Below are 24,071 nucleotides of genomic sequence, written 5' to 3'. Positions count from 1 at the left end.
TTCCTGTGGCAGCGGGCAGGTGCTGTAGTTTTGTCTTGGCACCTGGGATGGCTGAGTGTAGCTGAGACACTGCTGTCCCCACAGGGGCCAGGGCCCTGCTCGGAGCTGGGGCCGGGCTGGGGTGGGCTGGCGATGGCTGAGAACAATGGAGGAGCTGCCACCCATTCCCTGGGTAAAAATAGCATTCCCCTTGGAAAGATGTAGGCTGTTCCCAGTGACACGAAACCAAACAGCCTGTCCTTGGAGCAGCTGGTTTTCAGGGGTGGGGGGGAAGGGGATGGTATCCGTGTTGCCAGAGAGGGCTGAGCTCTGCTCTGAGGGCTGGGGAAGGGGGTGTGTGTGCTAGGGGGTGTCTGGCTGGAGCTCTGCAACCGTGCTGCATTTGTAAGTCTGGCAAGGCACTGAGCTAAATCACTTCTGTGTCTGGGGAGGGGTGTTTGGGGAGACAGGGAGGGGGAAACTCTTGGTTGCACCATCGTCTTCAACACCCCTTCTGTGTCTTCTGGCATCACGCCCCTGCTTTAATTCTTGTGGCTGTGTTACTCCCCATCCTGCCCACCTACAAGCCTTGGCTGAGACTCCCCTGGCAGCCCATCTGTGCCTTCTTGCTAATCACCTGCAGGAGTGACTGATGAGTGGCATGTTATGCTCTCAGCCTGTCCCCCGTGGGGCTCAGTAAATTGCCCTAAACCAGTTTTGATGTATCATTTTACCTGTTACACCTGGAGGATTCTTGATGCGCACTGTCCCCTGTCAAGGGTACCCAGCGCTTGTAGTTCTGCTTCCGTCTGTGGCTGGCAGCATGGGAAGATGCTCTGGGACCCTAGACCTGCAGCATGGCTTGAGGCATCCTCCCTCTCTCCCTTGCCCTGTTTGCTGTGTTATGATGGTTATGACTTGAGGCATCCTGAAAAGGACCTGGAGCAGTCACAGGAGCAAACCTCCCCAAGGAGGAGGCTTGGTTAGGGTGGCACGTGCTGGGCGAAGTGGAGGGGGCCCGGGTGGCTGCGCTCTGGCAGCTTGAGGTGCAGGAGGTGACAGGGGACCAGGCAGGGATGCCCTTAGTGGAGGCTGTAGGTGTTGCTTGGGAAGATGCAGCACGAGGACCGTGGGACCCTTGCTCTGGCCCTCACCAGCCCCCAGAGCCGAGACTCGCTGGCCACAAGCATGGCAGCAGGGAGGGCCCTGCTGACTTACGCTGGCTGCATCCCACCGGGCTGCGTCCCCTTGTCCTTGCTCCCGGGGAGGAGGGAAGGGGAGTGCTGGTGTCACGGGGGGCTGCGCGGTGCCCAAGGCAGCAGCAGCACCGAGCCGGACTGTGCAGCTCCTGCTCCCAGCTGCGGTGGGGTGGGGGTGTCACAGTGCGGGAAGGGGAGCTGCTTCTGGCTGCTTCGAGGGAGTAGATGGTTTTCCTACTGGTATCTGACTCTAAAAGCAATTTCTCATCTGGGAAGTCTGTTCTGCAGCAGATGTGTAACAAGTGGGAATGTGTAGCGATTACTTTGGAACGGCACAAGCCGTCTGTAGGCGCAGCCCTGCACCATCACATCCCCGTGTGTGGGTGGGCTCCAGCCACGTTGTCCTCCGAGCTGAGTGCCCCCTGCCACCCCCACCCCTGGAATGACGCCTTCCAGGAACCATGTCTGGAGCCGAGCCTGGCCACCCAAGGACGAGTGAAATGCCCCGAGCGGCTCCTGCCTGCAGGGAAGGACCAAGAGCTGCGGCGTCCTGCAGGGTTTGGCAGCAGTGCCCACACCGGAGCATTCGCTGCAGAGAGCTGATGGGCATTGGGCACTGGGGGCTATGGGGTGGCATTGTCCCCACCATCACCAGCCTGGCAGAGACAGCCGGAGGGAGCCGAGCTTCCAGCCTGCGTCTTAGGAGAAAAAAAAATAATCAGTTTGTATGATGGTGTTGGGTAAACAGGGAGAGATGAGGTCTAATGCTACGGGAGCAAGAGAGCGCCTGGCCAGTGCAGCCGAGGCTGGGGGTGCCTGAGCAGGCTCCCAGGGGAAGCGGCAGAAATTCCTGCCTTCAACAGGCAAAAACCTTCCTCCACAAAAAGACCAGGTCCCAGGCACTGGCTGCTGAGGGAACTGACACACTTAAGAAAACGCACTGTCTTTCTTCACTCTTTATTGTGTAAAAATAAAGTCAACAATTCATGTAATCTCGGCAAGAAAATGGAAAAAGCATGAGTATCGGTAGAAACAGTGCATTTCCCGAACTGCTGCTGCGGACTGGATGCGTAGTATATTGTAACCCATTCAAAACCCAAAGGAGACAGAGAGCAAGGAACAGGAAAAATGTACAGCTTTGGTTAGCAAAATAATGACAAATTAAGATACATTTATCCTCTCCCCTACTATACACTATATACATTATGTTGACATCACACCCTTTTTTTTTATTTTTTGGCAAATCCAACCCACCTGGGACTGTAGGCGAAGCCTTTCCAGTGGTCTTGTTCTCAGCAGGTTGTGTTTGTCACGTTGCTGATGTGAACAGGTTCTTGGGAGGAACTTAAATTAACTCACCACAGTGGATATTTTTTTCAGTTTTTTGTTGTTTTTTTTTTAAAAAAAAAAAACAAAAAGAGCACAGTTTAAAACACGCTGCCCTGAGCCACAGTTCGTATGAAGGTCTCTCGATCTGGGGGTGTGTGTTGCTGCGTCCACTGCTCTTTGGCTGGGCGCTGGTCCCCGAAGCGGCGGTGGCTGGGCCAGCTCTGTGCTCCTGGCCAGGGGCGACCTTGGCCTTGCCTGGCTCCATACAGGCCCCTCCGCTCGGCGCGGCTCTTTGCTGCAGCGCTGGAATCTGTCAGGGAGGCTCAGGAGCCCTGTGTGAATTCTCTGCCTAATCCTCCGCTGCCACCCTGGGTAGCCCTAGGGGGGTCAGTGGCGGGGCTGGGGGGTGATTTCTGCAATCTGTAGTACAAACCAGGAGTTTAGAAAAGGAAACCATACAAAATGCATGTTATTTCAAAATACACTTCTTTATCTCTTTTTCCTGCAGAATCTCAAAGTACTTTTTTTCCTCAGGGAGCACTGCTAAATTCTATTTTTTTTATCTTCATAAAAATACCCTTTTTTTTAATTGGTAATAAACTTCCCTTTACAGTAAGAGAAACAACATCGTGTTTTATCAAAAGCAGAAAGGCTTCACACTTTTCAGTGGTAGCTAAACTTCCAGGGGATGGTAAAGGCTATTTTTCACCAGCTATGGCGGGCACGTAGGAGGCCTCGGGGGGCTGCAGGTGGGGCTGGGGGGGCATACCTGAGTGCGGCAGGTCAGGGAGCGGGGCCGCCGGGTGGGGGGTGTCCCGGCCGCGGGGGTCCCGTCCTGGTGCCCACCGCAGCCCGGGATTATGGCTGTGGTGCTTGGGAGCAGCGCTGGCAGGGGAAAGGGGCTCACCTGGGAACAGATGGGGGGGGGGCATCCCCCCCTCCTTGGAGGGCTGGCCACCGCCGCACCCCTGGGATGGGTGATGGGAGGGATGCTGCAACCTTCCCCCAGCTCCCCAGACATCACCCTCCGGGGGGGGGTGGGGGTGGGTGGGTGGGGCGCGGGGAGGAGGGGCTTCAGGCTGGGGGGAAAAGAGCCCTGGGGGCCTCCGGTCCAGACCCTGCAGCCTTTTAAGGTGCCAGTGCGCAGGGAATGTGGGGCTGCCCCGGGGGTGGGGGGGAAGGCGGCAAAGCAGGGGCCGGGCTGGAGGAGCGGTGAGAGGGAGCGCAGCCGCGCCAGGCCAAGGCACGCAGGCGTTGAAGGACATTGGCAAGACAGAAACCGGGAGGGTCGTGGGGCTCCGGGGGCGGGCGGCCCCGCTGCTGGGACATCCCTACACCTCGGGACAAAATGGGTGGCTTCGTTCTCTGCGTTTTTGCGCAAACAAACAAAAAAAAGGAAGGGGGGGGGGGGGCGGGGAACGGGACGACGACACAACCCAAAACCAAGGAAATAAAAGAACCCGATGAGGAGGTTTCTTTCGCTTGTCCATGGCCCTAGTTGAGCTGGCGACAAGCCTCGAAAGTCCACTTGGTGGCCCCGCCGTAGATGTCGATGTTGGCCTCGGCCCACGCGATGACGTTGCCCGTGAGCGCCTTGGTGCTGCAGGTGGCCAGGCTGTACACCTCGCCGGGGCTCAGCTTCCTGTCCCATACGTTGAAGTGGGCCAGCTCCCCCACGAAGGCTTGTGTGGCATCAAACCCGCCACCCAGTGTGTCCTGCAGAGGAGCCACCATCACGGGGGGCATGCAGCCAGGCTGCCCTGTCCCACCCTGGGAGCACCCAGCACGATCCATCCTCCATCCCCTGGGTGCACCCAGACGAGCAGGGACCCCCACGCTCACACCCCGTCAGCCCTTACCTGCTCCTGGCCCAGGACCAGGACCCCCTGGGGCTTGATGGGGTGGTAGGGTGCCAGGTTCTCACCGCTGCCGGTCTGCGTGCCATCCTGGAAGGCTTCCCACACGCCATCCCGCGTGGTCCAGGTGACACAGATGTGGTGCCACTTGCCATCATTGATGACAAAGGGCAGTTTGGCCACCTGCAGGCAGCGGGTCAGGGCTGTGCACACGCTGTGTGTGGGTCCCATGCCACCCCCCAAGCCGGTCTGCAGCCCGCCCTGCTCAGCGACCTCCCCACTCCCCAGGGCTGTACCTTGTCATTGATGAGGATCTCCATGGGGTTGTTGCCCCACTCAATGAGCACCAGCTCGTTAGCCTGCCCAGGCACAGCATAGGAAAAGGGGGTGCCCATGCCGGGTGAGGCGTTGGACTTCATCCACATGCAGACGCTGAAGGCGTACATCTCTGGCAGGCTCTTCTTCACCTTGGCGTACATGTAGTTGGTGCGCAGCGGGAAGGTGAGCTGGAACCTGTCTGGGGGCCGGTTGTCCTTCTGGCCTGTGGGAGCAGAGGGGCGGTGGGCTCCGGCCGGACCCCCTCTCAGTCCGCTTTGGGGGTGTCCGCCCCCACCCCCCGTCCCACCCCCGTTATGCAACGGGCCTTGAGATGGCAGCGAGGAGCAAATCCCTCCGGAGCGCCCAGCTCCCTAATCCCCGGCGCCGGGCAGCGCCCGCAGCGTCCCCAGCTCCCGCCGCCGAGCCCGCGGCACCGGCCCCGCGGGGCACAAGGGCCGAGCATCCCGCCCGGGGCGGGCCGGGGGCCGCGGCGGGCCCGGGGCGCCGGTACCTTTCTCCAGGTCGCTGATGCGCTGGTGCAGCGAGGTGAGGGTGCTCTCGATCTTGCCGCGCTCCTCGGACTCGTTGCGGGGGCTGAACTTGCCCTCCTCCAGGCTGTTCACCCGCGACAGCACCTGCTTCTCCAGGTCGTCGATCTTGCTCTGCAGGATGTCCTTCAGGTTGCTGCTCTGCCCGGAGGAGTTCATCCTGCTGAAGTGCTGCAAGGGGCGAGCGGGGGAGCGGGCTGTTACCGCCCGCCCCGCCGCCGGCGCGGCCCCCCGGGGGCGCAGCGCGTACCTCCAGGTTCTCCAGCCGCGTCTTCAGGGACTGCAGCGTCTGCCCCAGCTGGCTGAGGGTCTCGGCCGCAGGGGCCCGCGACAGGTCGCCCATGGTGTTCTTGGAGAAGCCGGGCTTCCTGCCGCCGCCCTTGGGCTCGCCGGGCGGCTCCAGCACGCTCTGGCTCTCGCAGCGGCCCAGCTTGGCCGTCAGCTCGCGGATGGTCTCCTTCTGGTTCATGATGGTCTCCTTCTGCTGCAGCACCGTCTCCCGCAGCTGCAGCACGGTGCTCTTCAGCTCCTCGGCGGAGCCGGCGCCCAGCGCCGAGGCGGCGCACATGTCCCCGTCCAGCGGCACCGAGGTGCAGATGAAGCGCGTCTGCCCGAAGCCCTGCCCGCGGCCGCGCAGGCAGAGCGGCGAGAGCAGCAGGAGCAGCAGCGGGAGGCTGCCGGGGGGCCCCGCGGCCATGGCTGCGCTGCCGGGGCCGGGCCGTGCCGCTCCGCCGGGCCCACTGCGGCACGCGGCCCCTCTTATAGCGCCCGGGCGGGGCCCGCGCCGTGACGTCACGTGCGCGTGGAATCCCGGCCGCGCGGGGCGGGCGTGTGAGTTGGGGGGGGCGGCCGCGGCGCGCGTGTGTGGGAGACACCGTGCAGCGGAGGGGGGTGCGTGTGCGGTCAGCGGGTGCGGGCAGGGGTGCGTGTGCACGGGGTGCGTGTGCGGGCGGGCGGGGGGGTGTGCGCGGGCGTGACCCCGCGGTGCCGTCTCCTCGCGTGGCCCCGTGGCCCGGCCCGGGCTCGGCAAAGCGCCCCCTCGCTCCCCCCGAGCATCCCCGGTCCCGCCCCCCCCGGCAAGGCAGCCTCCGGCTCGGGGGCGCGCAGGCACCCCACGGCGGACGGGGGCGGGGGGGGGCGCTGGGCGATGCTTGCCCCCTCAGGGCTGGGCTCTGCCCTCCAGCCCCCGCAGCCGGGGGGGCGCAGGCTGAGGGGCTGCACCCCCAGGTGCGCCCCCGGCAGCCTCTGCGTGTCCTCGGGAGCAGGGTGCAGCGAGGCGCTGTGGGTGCCGTTTGCTGTGGGCGTGCGAGGGCGAGCACCGCTTTTCTTCTTCCTTTTTAATCAGGGAAATGAAAGAAAGAAAAAAAAAAGTGCCCAGGTAATACTTGTATCCATCCTTGGTGGAACCAGTTTGCGGCGGTGAGAATTGCCGCTTCTCTCATCCTCAGCGTCCAGCCAAGGCCAATGCCTCCTCAGTCCCAGGGAACTGAGCATGCAGGTTCTCTGGGATTCGTCCCTCACATTCGTTCCTTGGCCGAGGCACAGAGCACCGGCAGGACCACCCCGCCCCAGCACCAGAGCCTCTCCCACCTGTTGGCTTTGTCCTCATCTTCCCTCCACGTGCAGTGTCGTTAGGGGATGCCTGAGCCACCGCGGCGCAGCCAGCAGCTGCGGGATGAACAGGTGTGTTTGGTCCTCCCGGTTCCGTCCACTGCCTGCCCTACCTGCCCTGCGCCGCGGCCCACATGGCTGGAGCGGTCACATAATGCCAAGCTAACCTGTGAAATACGAAGCAATTAGTTTTGATTAGTGAAGTGGGTCAGTAAAATACAAAGGCTGAATCGGTCTGTGGTTCTGCAAAAGACGAAGTACTGCCCCTGCGCCGTCTTGTCCCCCTTTTCTCTCCCCCCCGATGCGGGCCTGACAGGTGCTCTCGGGGAGCTGGAGCACACTGAGCTGCTCACAGCAAGCCCTGTGCTGTGTGGCTCAGTGTGATGCCTTTCCTGTTGCAGGTGTTTATCTAGCCCCAAGAGTTTGATAACACACTGCCTTGGCCCTTGGCGTACTGTTTGCTTCTCAGAGCACCCGGGCTGCCTTTGGAAGGCCCCGTCCCACCTGGCCGTGCTCCGTGCTGTGCCACGAGTGCAGCGTTTCATGGCCAAACCCAGTGGCTTGGGCTTGTCGTCAGGTCCAGCAGAAAGGTTGGCAGGGCTGGCAAAGGCCCCGGTGCGTGGCCCCAGCTGGCTACGGCTGCTGATGCCCAGCCCGGAGAGGCCAGGGCAGCACTGGGACAAAAGTGGCCAAGAAGTCTGGAGATGTGCCCAAGAGCTCAGTACCTCAGCAGTACCTTCACTGGGATCCTGTAGTGCTTTCATTGCTGCCTTCCACCAGAGCTGTCCCGGTGCCTGCGGGGACTGCAGAGACTCGTTATTTGTAGCCTTCCTAAGGTTTCTGGTTCTTCCTGCTGATCCTGCAGGGGGGCAACAGCTCAGAGCCCCCTGGAACCCATGAGGTGCTCACCTCTGGTGCTATGTGCTTTGAAATTCCGGGGGGAAAATATCTGCATTTCCACTCAGTTCTTCACTTCTGCCTTTATTGCCCTGGTTGCTTTTCCTGCTGTTTGCTCCCTGTGCTGTAGCACGTTTCAGTGCAACAGGAATGGAGCAGAGAGGAGTTGCAAGGAGGGGGACAGGCAGGATGTGTTTTACTGGGCAGACTGGTCTCCCTTCCGTGCTGGTTTGGTTTTGGAGTTGTTTTGGTTTTGTTTTGTTGGTTTTTTGTTTTTCAGAGAAGGGACATTATGGAAAGGCTAAAAAGACTGCAGGTCTAATTCTTCTGCCACAGGCAGGAACGCAAACTAAAAATAATGTTACTGCAGGCAATACAATTACACTGGTGTAGAACTGGTCTGAGAGGCAGCTGAATTGGTACCCACTTCTGTTAACATCTGCATGGTATTGACAAAGCTGTTCATGTCACCGAACAAATTTAACTAGGAATCTTTTGTCATCCATGGTACATTATGCTGAGATGAGACCAAGGTGACAGGTGCAATAAAATAAACACTCCAATACTATGGTGATGGAGACCGTATAAATACCTAGATAGGAAAAAACAACAAAGCTGCACTACAGTAGATAAGCAAAATAACCCCCATGTCTCCTAATGCAAAGAAAGATCTAGAAAATATGATCAAGATTTCAGCTTTCCCAGAATCACTGAATCATGCAGTAGGATCCGTTATTGCTTCTGTAGATTTAGGAGCTGTATAGGTATAATGGAATAATGGAGCCCCTATTATTTTTAACTCTTCTCTTGCCTCTTCCAAAGCGCGCTCTGTAGCTAGCTGATTTATCGCTCTGTGGCCGAAAAAAGCTGAGCACAGCTATCAAGGACCCTTGGAGATGATTTAGTTCTGAACAGGAGCCAGCAGGCACATTTGTATTTGTGATGGACAAGCATGGTTCTGGGCAGTCCAGGGTGCTCCCTCCGGGGACCAGAAGCCCTGGCTCCCGGTACCCTCTGCCACGGCTGGCTGCCCAGCGCAGAGTGAGGTATGTGAATATTCGATCTGTTCAACGCTAACCTCTGTGTGAGAACAAATGCATAAAGGACATTTTTTTAAAGTGGACAAATATCTTTAATCCTGGGAGCTGGAGCCCTAGGGAGCAGGGACAGAAGCTTTCTCTCCTGTTTGTGCAGCCTGCTGTACATAAAACATCTGTGGGGCAGTGCTGATTCCGCATTTAAGTCTCCTCTGCGGAGTGGGAACAATATGAACCATTATGGGATGGAGACAGCTTTGCCATGGGAAGTAGTAATGGGTAGACCTTACCAAGTGTGTAACCCAGCTCCTTTTGTTTGTGCATATAGCTGGTATGCAGCTGAGCTACCAGTTGTGCCCGTGTTGTCTCTGAGGCTCCCAGAAGATGGTCCACTCCAGCCCCTGGCTGCACACCCCCATCCCCAACACGCTTAGAGCAGGACGTGGCAGTGGCTTGGAGGCCGTTTTGTTGGGTTTTTTAGTATAAGGGCTTGTTCTCAGAAAGGCTACAGCAAGGACAGGATCTCTGGTCACACTACAGCACGGCTGTTGGTGTGGAGCACGTGTCGAGGGAGCAGGATCCTTTCCAAAGTCCTTTGTCTTGTGCAGCCCGACAAGACTTATGGAACCAGCACACATCTCTGAGCTGCTCCATTGTTAAGTTTGCAGAATAGCATAGATGCAAAATACTTTTTTTTTTTTTTCATGCTTTCTAACATCTACAGCTGTCATTAGAACAGCTTGAGCATGGTGTATAGCTGGTACAAATACAGTGTGTGTAAGGTGGAGTATTCCCTTCTGTAACAAACACTTTGGACTGGAGTTTGGAAATTTGCTGCATTTTGCTGCAGTCTTTCTTTGCAGATCTCTCCCTCTCTGTTTCTCTCCCTCCCTCCCTCCCTCTCTCTCTTTCACTCTCTTCCCTTTTTTCCTTCCCTTTCTTTCATTGTTCCCATCTCAAAAGTCTGTTTCCCTCTAAATTGCCTGACATTTCCATCCAGTGAGAATGAGGAGTGTGTTCTTTGTACTAGTAGGTCTCAGTGATGCTATAGGGACACAGATCCTTTCATTACAAATAATTAATTTAGCTATATATTGCATAACATCCTAAAAAGCTTTCTAGGGCAATCTCATGCTAGCTGGATGCACAGTTCCTATCAATATTACATTACATTTGGGTACCACAGTTATGAAGTTTCATTAAAAATTTAATTTGTGGTTTAAAACTGCAGCATTCCCTTAAAAGTGTAGCAGAGAAACCATTTTGGCTGCTTGAGGGCTGATCTTGCATTAGCCAAAATTGCAGGGAGAGCTGCAGAAGGGGCTCGGTGCGGTGGTGATAATTCCCTGCACAGGAATCCACCCAAGAGAGGGAGGGAGCTCAGGCTTGGCGTCTGGCTATACAGTGTCCTGTTGGGCTCCTGCCAGCTGTGAGATGATTTTTTTTTTTAGTATAGAATTAAACATTAACCTGTGTCTCTGTTTAGCAGCCACACGTGAGCACACAAAAGGCCTTACCCCATTCTCACTGCACCCCACTCCAGCCACACGCTCCGACTGGGGTTAGTTTGTGCGCGAAGAGGACGGTGGCTCCCGAGGAGTGCAGGACGAGGGGGACAGACGTGCTCTGCCCCCAGGAGCTGGTCTGTAACTTGTGCAGGCTCCTGCGGAATTCCGGAATTCGATCTGAGCCCAGACGTCCCAGAGGAGAGGGTGCTAATGCCTTTGCAGAGAGCACAGACATCCTTCTCAGTGCAAATTAAAAACCTCCTTACCATCAGTGAGGCTGTCCTACAGCAGGAACTGGGAGATGGGAGGAGGAATAGGGGCTGGTATCATGTTTTGTTAATGAAGTTTTGTTGCGATGCCTCAGCAGCAGATTTGAATGGAGGCAGGTTTAAAACATCCCACATCCGCCTCTCCGTTTCAGAATTGATTTGTACAGCAATTTCCACCCCTAGCTGCATGCACACACATCAGAAGAACCAACAGCTTTTCCTTCCACACCATCTCTCAAGTCATCTTTCAGCTTTCTCAGGATTTAGCGGCTCCAAGAGAAAGCAGGCTGCCAGCTGCTTGATGGGTCCAAGTTCCTTGGCAGGATACGGACCTCCCTGTCCTGCCCAGGCCAGGACCTGCTGCTCCTGCAGGTACAGGTGGTGGGGCTGGCCCCACTGCTGCCCACAGCCTGGGTCCAACACAGGGAAGGTCCATCCCGGCAGCGCAGCACTGCCCTTATGGTCTCTGCAGAGCCTGGCCTCTCAATGAAGCACCCACAAGTGACAAACTGTGACTCTATTTATGATAAAAACCACATTCGTCTTTCCCCTCGCCACCTGTCCAACAAAGGAGGAGAAATTTGTAGCCAGAGCAGGATCTTTCAGAAGTCAGCACCATCCTGGTGTTTGTAGTAGGTCTCAGCAAAAGATCGCTTCCCCTCCCCCCAGAGAGGATAATAATGGGGAGTGGGTTCCTAAATCCCTTAAGCTTCTTTGATAGCTTCAATATTTATCTGTAATCCTGCTAGTGCTGCTGAATAGAAACAGCCCTGTGTCCCTGTTGCCCTGGGGCTTCTTCCCACCTTGCAGCATTCCCTTTCCACAGGAGAAAAGCCCAGGGCAGGATGAGAAGGAAACATCAAAAGCCAGTGACACTGTTGGTGCCCTAGTTTTTTTCGTGATTATTTATTATTTTGCACAGTTTCTTGCTCTCTTTCTCCCACGCTCTCTGCTCTATTGTGTTGATGTATTGTGGTGGGCTGACGCTGGCTGGACGTGAGGTGACCCCAAAGCCGCTCTGTCACTGCCCTCCTCCGCTGGGCAGGGAAAACACAGCCAAGGGCTCGTGGGGCGAGATGAGGACGGGGAAATCACACAGCAGTTACTGTTCACGGGCAAAACAGGCTCCATTTGGGGAAATTAGTTTGATTTATTACCATTCACATCAGAGTAGGATGACAAACAAAACCAGAATTTAAAAACACCTTCCCCCCACCCCTCCCTTCTTCCCGGGCTCAACTTCACTCCCAAATTATCCCCCTCCTCACCCCGAGCGGCACAGGGATGGGGACGGGGTCAGTCCCTCACATGCCGTCCCTGCGCTCCTTCCCCCTCACACTCTGCCCGTGCCCCAGTGTGGGTCCCCCCCGTGGGTGCATGCCAGGCACAGCCGCCAGCGTGGGTCCCCGCAGGGTCCCCAGCCGTGCCCGCAGCTGGCTGGCATTGGCCCTGTTGGACACGGGGTAGCTTCTGGCAGTTTCCCACAGAAGCCACCCCTGTAGCCACCCCACTACCAAAGCCTTGCCACGCAAGCCCAACGCGTGTCCGTGGAGGCTGGGAATGCCTCCGTGCACACTGTCGTGATGGAGGTGAGGGGAGGATGGGTGTACGGCAGGACAAGTCCGGAGGGAGTTGCAAGCGCGCCCAAGGCAGACAGACGGCTAGTCTGGGTCAGGCAGACGTGTGCAGGTGCGGGTATAGATGCAAGCCCTGGAGCAGGGAGCTGGGAGCTCCGTGTTGGCACCTGCTCCCAAACAGAGAGAAGCTGGAGCAGAGGCGGTAAGGGCTGGAAAGGCAGAGCTCCCCAGGGAGGGGAATGCTCTGCTCCTTTGTGGTGGGTGAGATCTGATTGTCTGTGCCAAAGTCAATTTGTGTTTGTGCTTGTGATGGTTCAGAGTTAAAACACAGCGAGGTTTTAAAGCCAGGATAGCTAAAATTACTGTAATGCAATAGGAATTCATTGCATTTGCCTGCTGCGAGGGCTGCCCCTCACCTAAAGTGTAGCTTTTAGTGGGGGAAAGGGGCTTTTACAGCACTGAAGATTCTTTGCTGGCAAGGATGCCATTAGGACTGGGTGTGTTATTGATTCCTCTTCAAGATGTGAGGCTTAAGAAGCTGCAGATAGTTCAGTGTAACTGGAATGATAGAGGAGCTGCTTCCAGGCAGTAAGCGAAGACGAGGACGTTTGGGCTGGTGTGTGGAGCTGGCACTGCCTGAGCTGAAGATGCAGGGAATGAATGGCAGGAGCCCAGAAAGGCCTTCCTAGCCCACTCCGAACCGGGGCTGGGATGGCAGTGGAAGCCCTGAAAAACCATCTCTTTTTGAGGTGAAAACATGGACTTGCAAAACTCCGGGCTCCTCCACACCTGGAGTGGTGCACTTTTATTATTTGTTACAGCATTTTGCACCATTAGAATTGCAGTGCCATCCAATACGTCAGCACTGCCCTGCTTTACTTGTGCATAACAATAATAATGATAATAATAATGATGATGATAATAATAATAACAACAACAATAATAATAATAATAATGATGTCAGCATGTGGTCTGTGAGGCTGATTGCCTTATGCTGGGCTTTTCTGCATGGGAAATGCAAAATAAATTAAATCGTGAATCCAGAATACACTGGCTATGCTGCGCTGCTTCCAAGGACAGAAACTCTTGGCATGGTCTTTGGAAGTGGAGTAAGCTTCTCAGTCTTGATGCATCCTAACTGTTCAATCAGCAGTTTAATGGGAAGTCATTACTCTACTATAAACTCACACTTTATGTAGTGCTTATTTTACCATGTAGAAAAGCCTTTGCTTTCCAGCTCCCCAGTATGGATGCTCCCCAGTGTAAATGATGGAAAGAGAAGTTTGAGTGTAAGTTTGTCTCACTTCCATTAATTACAATAATACTAGTCGCATTATTTCTTAGAAACCTGCTGAATTTCAGCAGCTAACACGTCAGCCATGAAACCCACCAAGACTCTGAAAATAGTCTTGTGTCACTCTGTATCAAGAATCCGAGTCTGAAATATCCTAGGCGTAAGGAAAGGTCTTTGTTTGATGTATTTCATGGGAATGGGAAAAAGAGGACTTAGAGAAACACGCTGATTCCATGGGTAAATTACTCTTCCTAGGGGTAGGAAGAGATTTTTGGTTTTCTCCACCTAAAACAATGTTAGTAGTTAAGACTACATGGGTCAACCCAGGCTGTTATCTATCCATTCAGGGTTTCCTTTGGTTAGATCCAAGTCTCTTGGTTGTTACCTCTTTTATGACACATCACAAAACCAAACTGTAGTGGTTCTGACTCTGAAGCAACCTCTGCATCGTTGCACAGGCATTTCCAAAGGCTGCTCCATAAAATAACTTTCACATTCCCAAGCCTCAGAATGAGACAGTATGAGAACTTCCTGTAAAATGCTGAATTATTCCATATTAGCCAGTTCAGCTCTGCCTAAAGGGAACGTCAAGTCCTGCCTGCCCGCACGGGAAGGTGCGCTTGGCAAGGTGACTGCAAAGAGATATGCCAGGAAACAGGACATTTGGTCTGAATGCTTTTGACAGGCTCAGAAGGAGCCAGCAGAGTTCACTTGATTCTATTTCTAGTGTATTGGGGTGGTTTTGTCGCTGAGTCAGGGCTGATACTGATCTATAATAGCTACAGAGTGTTTAAGGAAACATTTCTGCTCTTAATAATGAGAAAAGTAGTGAATATCTGCTGAGGTGACATCTATCATGTGTTTTTAAACACACACAGCCTGATAACCTAGCAAATTACCCAGACTGCAAGGAGACAAAGGGAGATAATGATAACAAATGAGCTTACAGTTATATAACGCCTTTCATTGAGACGGATAGCGAAGTGGTTTGAGAACTCTATTAACAGCTTCTACAAACTATCTAATCTATCGTATCCCCAAATGTATTGAGTGCAGCTTCACTCAGGCTTTATGAGAAAAGCATCTCCATTAAGCAACCAATCTTTGCCAGTCTTTGGAGTGGTCATTTAAGTCTCCCCTTGTGCAAGCAGGAGCACAGGAATTTTTTACGTTCATCGGTGAACTAAAGCCACCTTTGGGGTGAAATGCAGCTGTTGCTTCACAGTCCAAATTACTTCTAACTTCTTTACTACTTTGTATTCAAGGATGTCAAATGTACTCGTTAACTAAACTCTACAGCTACTGATTTGTCTAGAAACTTGCCCTTTTGTATAGTTCAGTGGTGGCAAAGGGAAAAGATAGAACTCCCAAATTTTCTGCTTCAAACTGCTGCATCACCTCTTCTTTCTCTCTCTCCTTTTCCTTGGTGAAAAATTTACCCTGACGCCAAAGCATTTCTTCCACTAAAAAGGCAAGGAGAGATTTCTGACCTGGCATTTATTCTGGCCTTTTCAACAAGAGAAGCGAAGAATCCCTGTCATATTACTAACGGAGCGGTCCTGACTAAGACACAGCTTTGCAGCCATTTTACGCCTGCCATAATTTTAAAGCAGTCTGAGTGGGTTCATAAGAGCACATCCCATCAGCATCAGGGCCCGGGGGCACTGAAGAACAACTGGCATCTGAAGTGCTCTGGCCACAGTCCTCAGCCCTCTCTATGTCCCATTTTCATCTCCTGGTATAAAGTGGCTGCTGGTTTCCTCTGCGTCAGCCGTGGGGTAGTCAAATGCAGATGGCGAAGGATTTTCTGAGGGACCCTTGTGTCCTTCCCACTGGGTAGGGAAGGGGCTGCTCTGCAGAGACTGGGGGGTGGCATGGCCCGGTGTTGAGCAGGGTGCTGTGACTGCATCTGTATGGACATGTACCCCTCTCTCTGGAAGCAAAAGTGAGTTGGAATAAAACTCAGCAGCCCTGTGATGGTTTCCTCTGCTTCAGGTTTGGGTCATCTTCTGTGCTGAGTCTTCTCAAGCCAGTTCTTTTCTGGGCAGGGGAAAGCCTCAGATTTTCTGTTCCTCCTAGACGTTGCCGCGGTTCCTGTGCTGGAGGTGAACTGCCCAGCGAGCAGAGGCTGCCGCAGCAGTTACTCACAGGACGGTGTTTCACACCGGAGTGCCTTTGGCAGGCAGGTGCTCCATGGCTCAGTGCTAGAGCTGCTCGCGGTGCTGGGGCAGAGCCTGCGTGGGAGCGCGTCTCCCCACCCGTGTCTGCTGAAAGGAAGTGAGTTCAGAAGAGCCTGGCAGGTCTAGGAACAGCCTCATCAGTTCTCTTTCTCGCAGTGGAGGTCACTGGGAATGTTTGTACAAGATGGAGAGTCAATTTTATGAATAATTTTTTGATGTGTATTGGATTTGGCACGTAACACCAACTGTCCCCTTCTCACCTGCCTCCCGATCCCTTCCTCCCCAGGCTCCAATTCCCGTTTCCAGCCTCAAGTCTTCGATCCACATTTACTGCAAGGAGACAAGTGCAGAAGTCTGTGTGCTATACATGCATAAATAATAGCACTGAAATCATACTTAGTTAAAAATAGATACTCTTCCTAATAAATATTTTACCTACTGTCTTTAGGATATAAAGCTCCCCTGACTGAAGTGTTAAAGCAAACCTTGTTGTTAGCTCCTAAATGCTCAGAACAACCCTGGGCATGGCTGTACAAATAACGCTTGGCTGAGAGGCTGTGTGTGGGGAAGGTGTGTGTTCACGTGCGAACGCGTACAGCCCAGCACCTCCCCTTAAAGCCTTAGAAAGGGCAGACCTTTGGCTAAGGGCACAGACCTTTGCATCTGACTGACTCATCTGGTGACCTGTGAATTTGACTAATGAAAAGTAGAGATAAAATCTCTCTTGATATTTATGACTTTCCATATCTTTCTTTCTTCCTGCCCAAGAGTGGAATTAGAATTAGCTGGCTGAATGAGGCAAAACAAAGGACACTGACAGAGCCTGAGATAGGAGAATTTTTCATTAAAAAGAGTGACACGTGGAAGAATTTGTCCAAGCGTGTTTTTGGAAGATAATCCTTCTGCATTTTGGTTTTTAGGACACCACTTAATGTACCTTACTTGACATGGTGTTTCCACTCCCTAGATTCCCTAGGAACGAGGGTTTTACAGTGCCACTTTAATTGAGAACAGATTTGCTAAACCAGAGCTCAGCTTTATAACAGATAAAACTAGGACTGGAAAACAGTGAGCTGAAACACAGTAAGCTCCCGACATGAGGTGCAGTGGGTAAAGTTCTGTCTGTGAGCACGAGTCTGTGTATGTTTTAGGGGGCTGCAAAGCCAGCTAGGCAGTAAGTGCCACAAAGAATTCAATGGGAAGAACTCAGCCCACGGGCAGGCAGATGTAGGAGCGTAATAAACAAATACAAACCAGCTAAAGTACCTCCAAAGGGAGGAGGAGCTGGAGCATCTCCCTGCACTTGCAATAAAAGCTTCCTTGGTGGTGAAATGCATAGGAGAACAAATGAACCAGGCATTTGGCTGTGGGACTCCCAGTCGTATTTTCAGTGTACTGAAATAATTGGCACTGCAGACTGAGTATAGTCATGTTTTGCTTGTTAGGCAGGCAGAGACCTAGTCAATACAGCTAACCAAGTTTAGGACACATCTCACTTCAGCCTGTGTTTTTTCAGATGAATTGCACTGCTAAGCTCTGTTGACTGACTTGACTAAATCTTTATCAACTCCAACAGAAGCCCCAGTGCCTTGCTTAGACCCAGGCACCTACCTGACTAACACCTAAGATCATGCAACACTGTCCGTGAATGAAAATGAATAAATTAAATTACAGCAATTTGGATGTTTGGGTTATCAAGGACCCACTGTCAGCATGGAAGGAACAGGATATTCTAGAGATCCATCTGGGGCTGGGAGCTGCCTGGGTAACTGCTGCTGCTGACTTGGACAAGTGATTAGGAAGCATACTAGATTTTCGGATTTAAGCTGAGTGTGCCTAGATCACATCAGAGGATGGGACTGGAACTGAGAAAGGTTTGGACAAACTAGAAAACTTCAAAAAAAATTCAGTTTCACTTCAGTATGGAGAAATAAGCTGTTCTCTCTGCCCACAGAACATAGGAAAGAAGCACTTACTTTAATTTTAAGATGGAAATTAGCTGTCAAGGGCACATTGCCTGGAGAAATTATGTAGTCTCCATCACTGGAGGTCTTAAAAGCCTGTTCATATGTAGAAATATGAACTAAAAATTATAAATAAAAAGATCAGAACATTAAGAAAGCCCACAGGGAGCCCAGCAGGAGCAGCACATACGTAGCCCAGATTCTATACTCTAGTGGCAAGGGGCTTGCCATGGCCTGTGATGTTGAGAAATATTTGGCCTGAGTAAAAGCTGTAGAATTTTCTCTGGCATAAAAGAAATCAGGACCTGACACCGGACCATGGAGTGAAATGAAAGAAGTCCAGGGAATGGCATTGCTTCTAACCACTATTTTTTATGGAGATATAAATGGAAGATTATTTATGTTTCTCTTTGCTTCTTGCCCTACGGAGACTGAAATAAGGTGAGTTGCTTTGATTAAAGTAAAGAGCTGCACATGATCGGAGAGCCCGTGACCACCATCCTGAAGCTTTTCATTATCAGAGAGCAGGGCCAAGTGCTATTTTTGAACAAATCAATTCATTCTGATTTCCATCAAAACTTACAAAATTAAGAATTCAAATGGAGACTGATCCCCACTGGCCTGCAGCATGTGTCCTTTAGAAAAGGGTATTTGTGAGGCTTATTCAGAGACCTGATAAAGTGCAGATAATTTTTCATTTGGTATTTACTGGCTCTGGTCAGTTCACAAGTTCCCAAGCACAGATTTCTTAAAACTAAATGTTATGCCCTTTTCATCATGCATTAAAAAATAACATGTATTTAGCATGTAGATGATGTCATCCCAGCCAGGTCTTAGAAAATGTCACAAGAGCAGCCCCCCCTTAGCTGACGTTCAGGGTGCTCTGCCGTGCTGGTCCCCGTGGCCTACGCTGTGCCGGTGAAGGCTGGGGGCGCAGTCAGCAACCCGGTGGGCTGGGGGTGGTGGGACCCCTACCCCACAGCAACAGCTGCTTCAGGGCACCGCAGGACCACTCTGTTGTAGGTGCGTAGGTACGCACTGATGATGCCCTGCCTCAGCCCGCTCCTGGCTGAATCGCTGCCTGTGCCGGCAGTATTTCCTGACTGAAGGCTCGGACGGTGTTTTATCACCTGTAGAAATGGCACAGCAGCCTTAGAAAGGCCATAAGGAGTGTGTGAGGTCCCCCTGTCTTTCAGGCAACCAGCCTTTATGACGTTGTTCTTCTTTGGCTCTTCTGCAATGCCCCAACAACACAACCCAAATCCTTGGGGATAGCAAGGGCTCTGTCCTGAACCACCACACAGAAAGTGGAGGAATATTTGTTGTGAAAACTGTGAGAAGAGCCCCTGTGCTCAGCCCCGTTATCTGCATGGGAACTGGCCCTGGGCTTCCTGCTGCACAGACAGGTACTGGTCACACAGCCCAAAGTGGGTGAGTACCTGTGAGCGTCTGTGCCCACAGGCTCCCCCAAAAACACGGCTGGTTTTATTCTTCTGTGGAAAAGCACTGTACAGCTTGATCCAGTGCAGCATGAACAAAAAGGTCTGCTAAGCCAGCACTCTGCGCTGCTTTATCCTGAAAGTATAAAGAACCTCTTGCACGTAGGAATCTTCTATCAGCTTGTTATTCTAAGGCGAGAATAATCATAATCCATCAATTTAATCTGTTATTCTGCTCAGAATCTGGGGCCAGAGGGTTGACTTTGCAAGGAAATGGGGGCCCTGATGGCAGCAGTGTGCATCACCACATGCTGCCTGTGGTATGGAGAAGCCAGCAGCACAGGGAGTCGTGGCCAGCAGTGACAAGAAAGGATGCAATGAAACCGGACAGGGTGGATCCACAATGGGAAGAGCGAAGTGGAGAGCCAAAGGTCTGGACTGAGGTCCTCCCAGGAAGTGCATGTCTGTGATAACGGGAGCATTGCAGGTCAGAGCTGATGCATTCAGAGCTGTGTGGGAAGGCTGCTGGCAACCTGCTCTCGCCGTCTGGTTCTCATCCCAACAGCCAAGCCATCACTTTGGCTCTACTCCGCAGGGTCTTCCTCCGGCCACCTTCCCCATCCCCTTCCCGCTAGAGCACCTACCAGGTGGAACTGAGTGGAGATGCTGACGTGGAAGGGATGAAAGCACTGGGAGCACTGAGAGTAGGGCAGTGTTGCAGAGAAGTCCCTGAAATAATGGGGGAGGATGTGGGTGCAGGGGGACAGGGGAAACGCGGCTTTTTCAGCACAAGCCGTGGACTTTGCCTGGATGACTGTGAAAACACAGTCCTTATCTTAAATAATCACTATTTTAAAGCTGTGTGCATGGGAAGCGAGGCAGATTTGTGCTCTCTGCCCTCTGGCAGCTGTGTCCTTCAAGGGTATTTTTGGCAGCAGCTCCCAAGGCTGCGCAGCAGCACGTTCTGGTGGGGCAGGCGCCGGCTCCGGCACACGCTCCCTAAAGCTGTCGGGAGCTGGGATTAGTGACCTGCGCTGCCCAGCGCGAGGGTCCATCTGTGCAGCTGCAGTGCTGGATTAGCTGCCCTGGGCACTCCAGGGGCTGTCATTTTTCAGGTGGTGCGCTGGGATTGTTACTCCCATTTTGCGTAGCTGCTGTTGGTACGAGGAATTCATTAAAGGTTAGCAGAAACACAACCATAAGTGCTTTCCATGCCATGGCAATTCATTTCAATAACAATCATGTAGTTATGATCAGCTGTCAGCATAAAGCATCGGTAAAACAATGAAATCAGCTCAGTCAGTAAATCGAAGGAGCAAAAGCAAACGTTGCCACCCTGGAGCCTCCAAGAAACATTATTTTTCAATCTATTATAGAGAAAGGTCTTTGCATTTAAAATAGTCCATGAATGTAAAACCACTGAAAATATTATTGAAAATTAATATAATTCTATAAATCAAATTATACATGTATTCTTTGATTTCTACTTTGAAATAATTTTTGCATGTTTAAAGTATTAACTATGAATGCTGTTGGACTTGATTACTGCTCAGAGCAAACGGTCTGAGGAACTTCATTAAGTGCAGTGTTTGATATTCATTAACCTCCAGTTTATTTGATAGCAAAGAGGATATATTCCTGAAATTGTACATCTGCTTTTCCTCATGTGGTGTGAGCATAAATCAGACATAAGTATGCTGGAGTCTCTTGCCCCGTTTCACCACTCCCCTGCTCTTTTGGCCCAGTATAAATGACCGTACAACTGAAAGCGAAGTAAGGTCCAAGAACTGGCACTATCGGACTAGTAGCTGTGCCCGTGCCGTGGCAGGGCATGTTTGGGGAAGCCAGGACACACCAGTGCAATGCTCATGCTGCTCAGAGCCAGGAGCTTCGCTTCACAGATTTATTTTTCTCTCTGTTTAAGACAAAGATCATCAGAACTATAATTGTAGGACAGGGTGGTCTGCAAGGCTCGGTGACTTGTGCAGCCAGTTCAGTGCTGCTTTAAGTGATGGACACCAAAGCCACGTTCATTTTTTTTGTGTATTCATTTTTCGGTACCCCAATGGTGATCAATGAACTTTTCCCTTCAGCGCTGCAGGAGGGACAACCCCTGGAGGTAGCAAGGCCACCGTACCCTGAAGAAGCCCGTGGTGGGTACGCAGTGTGGATGGAGCCTTGAGCGGGTGGCATGGATGGAGCTCGCCCTCAGCCTGTGTGCAGCAGCACTGGCCGTGCAGCCCCCGCTCCGGACAAGCCCCCCAGCTGCTGGGGCTCAGCCCCTCGCCCTCCGACCCGGGCGGCCTCTGGGGCCCACTCGGGCCGGATCCCGGCGGGCGCCAGCTCTGCCCTTGGCACGCCTTTTGCCCACAGGCGGTTGCAAACCGGCCCAGGCTGCGGCGCGTCCCTCTCTGGGCGGGTGGCCGCTGCACACCGCCGACATCTTGAGGCCACGCACGGTAGGGGAAGGGCCGGCCGAGCTTGCCCGGAGCAGGGCGGCCCGTTCCAAGGTCCCGCGGCTCCCGGGAGGGCACTGGGAAGGCGCCCGGGGTGGCCCGGCCCGCGCTAGGCCCCGGACAGGCCGCCCTGTAACCATGGTAACCATGGCTGGACCGCGGCAGCCTGGCTTGTCCCACGCGGCGGCCCGTAGCGCGGTGCATTGTGGGCCGGGGGAAGATGGCCGCCTCCTTGGTGTGGTGGTGAGAGGAGTCGGGCTCTCTGGCGCCCCAGGACGAGTCTCCCCTTCTTCCTCCGCCTCCCGCCCGCTCCCGGCCTGCGGCTCGCCGACCCGCTCTCGGCCCGCCGGTGTGTGAGGGAATTGGGAGCCGCGATGGGCCGGGCGCGGCTCCCGCCGCAGCGAGTGCAGGGCCCGCGGGGTTAGAGGCGCCAGTGGAGGCCCGGGGCCCGGGGCCCGCCGGCATCTCGGCCCTCTGCGGGGCCGGGAGGCGCCGCCTTCCTCGGAGCCCGGACGGGACCGCTGTCTGCGGGCTGCGGCGGCGAGCCGCCAGGTGGAAGGCGCTGCTTCCCTCGGGCTCGACCTTACCTGCACACCTGGGAGAGGAGCCGTCCTCTGCCCTTGCCCCGTCCCCCCGCCAGCCCGCGCCCGCCTGCCGGAGGGGTCGGTCCCTCGGGCTCCGCTGCGTGCTGGGCTGGAGATTGCTGCTCACTTGTTGCCCAGCACTTCCCCTCTGATGGAGTCTGAGATGCTGCAGTCGCCTCTTCTGGGGCTTGGGGAGGAGGATGAGTCGGACCTGACTGACTGGAACTTGCCTCTGGCCTTTATGAAGAAAAGGCATTGCGAGAAGATCGAAGGCTCCAAGTCTTTGGCTCAGAGCTGGAGGATGAAGGACCGGGTAATGCTCAAGGGCAGGACAGGTTTTGGAGGAGGAATGAGGGGGGACTGGTTGTGAAAAGGGAGGAGTAAGTACTCAGAGGGCTGCTGCGCTTCCAGCAGAAGTCAGTTTTCAGATGAAGTGCTGGGTATTTGATCCGATCGGTTTTGTGCCTATCTATGTAGTAAACATGCAGATGGATCAAAAGTACTAATTTGAAGCTCATGATAATGCGCCTTTTGAGTAGCTCCATCATTTACGATCTTTAAATGAAATTTGGGTACTTGGTGTTTTTCAGGAAAAACAATAAAATTAATGAGGTTTTAAAGAGCTCTCTGGATCAGCAGGTTAATGATGCAAGCACAAGGTGCAATAAATGTAGTTATTACAGTTGTCTAGTGGTGAAGATGCACGGAAGCTTTGTGGTTTTTATGCTTGCCACCAGCATGTTATGTGGCATATAAAATTAGGGCATTCATTGTGTGTGGGGAAACAGATGATGTGATTTTTGGAGGGAGGAAATAGTTGTAAGATGAAACACTTACTGTATTAAAGCAAGTGCTTCTCTTGTGTTTGAATATATGTTGCATGTTATGCTGATAAAGCCAGCTGTGTCAAAGAAAGATCGCTGCCAGGGGGTCTTGAATACTGCACTACGTCTATGTCCCAACTCAAGTGTTTAAGTTAAAAGCAAACAAAGCAGATAAGAAATGTTACAGATAATCAGCTCCACTCATTCTGTTATTGGAATCTGCTTTGGGTTACAGGATTCCGTAGGTCTCAAAGTTACTTTGCCCATAACTTTGGGTTTATGAATATGCGTGAATTTTTTCTGGTGACCAAACTTGTGTTATGTTTACAATTTCTCTTGTAATACTATGGAATAACTTGGAAAGTTCATCCTGTATTTTTTTTCCAGAGGCATTATGACCAGGCATGAGGATCCTATATGTGACTGTAAATGTTCCTAGAAGGTTGTTCACGTAAACGGTTATAGTTCTCAGAAGCTCTGAGGAAGGCCCTGGCTGAACCAGAATCATTTGACTGAGTAGAATCATGTACTGAAAATTTGACTTGGCAGATCGTTAATGAATTGAAGTGAGGGTTTTTTGAATGTAATTCGAATGAGCCACAGCACACTACGTTTTGTGGTATGTCTTCTTTAAAGGATTTTGGCAAAGAAGAGATTTTTCTTTAGTAGACTGTGGAAGTGTGATGAGCTTGCTTGTCTATTTTAGTGACCCCTCTGCCTTCCCGCAAAGTTTCCTGTTCACTTATTTCCTGATCTGCAAAGTTGTCTTTTTCTAAATTGGGAATGACATTGACTTGGTCGAGATAATCAATAGGTTGTAGAGCATAAGCATGAGAAAAGTGGTAGTAATCAGCTGTCTACTCCATACTTGTTAAACGTTTCATATGCATGTTACAGCCAGAGAGAATAATTTCAATGAAGAAGAGAGTAGTTACAGAGATCATCACAGTTTCTACCATCGTTAACTCCCGTGGAGATGCAGTTCCTTTTAAGAGTTCTCTGCTCTGTGAATAGTGGGCTTTTCACGAAACGGTGTGCTACTCGCTGTGAATGAGCTTAGCGAAATCAGGCCCTGAATCACTTTTGTAAATGAAGAAAATATGAATTTTTCTGTTTAGTCCTTCTGTTTTCACTGTCAGCTTGAATCAAATAACTTCTTTGTATCAGGATCAGTGGTGCTGCGATGTGTCATTTGCATCTGG

The 24,071-nt window shown here is 52.6% G+C and overlaps 2 protein-coding genes across 3 annotated transcripts in view; one reads left to right on the top strand and one right to left on the bottom strand.

Annotated features, from left to right (window-relative positions):
* Positions 1-2,119: 2,119 nt before the first annotated feature.
* NPTX1 (neuronal pentraxin 1) lies at positions 2,120-6,056 on the bottom strand. The gene is made up of 5 exons (XM_080375218.1): positions 5,480-6,056; positions 5,193-5,400; positions 4,660-4,904; positions 4,367-4,546; positions 2,120-4,223 (listed from the first exon to the last, which is right to left on the bottom strand). The coding sequence occupies exons 1-5, from the start codon at positions 5,924-5,926 to the stop codon at positions 4,002-4,004; spliced, it is 1,302 nt and encodes a 433-aa protein (XP_080231344.1). The 5' UTR covers positions 5,927-6,056; the 3' UTR covers positions 2,120-4,001.
* Positions 6,057-6,138: 82 nt separating this feature from the next.
* RPTOR (regulatory associated protein of MTOR complex 1) overlaps positions 6,139-24,071 on the top strand; it is a 174,221-nt gene continuing 156,288 nt past the window's right edge. For both annotated transcript variants that reach the window (XM_080375032.1, XM_080375031.1), the window contains exon 1: positions 6,139-22,358. In XM_080375032.1, coding sequence (XP_080231158.1) covers positions 22,197-22,358 — 162 coding nt within the window. In that variant the 5' untranslated portion in view covers positions 6,139-22,196. The remainder of the gene's footprint in view (positions 22,359-24,071) is intronic.

This window comes from Falco punctatus (genome assembly GCF_963210335.1).
Source record: "Falco punctatus genome assembly, chromosome: 1".
Lineage (NCBI taxonomy): Eukaryota > Metazoa > Chordata > Aves > Falconiformes > Falconidae > Falco > Falco punctatus.
The sequence above is the reverse complement of the archived record's forward strand: the minus strand, read 5'-3'. Positions and strand labels throughout refer to the sequence as shown.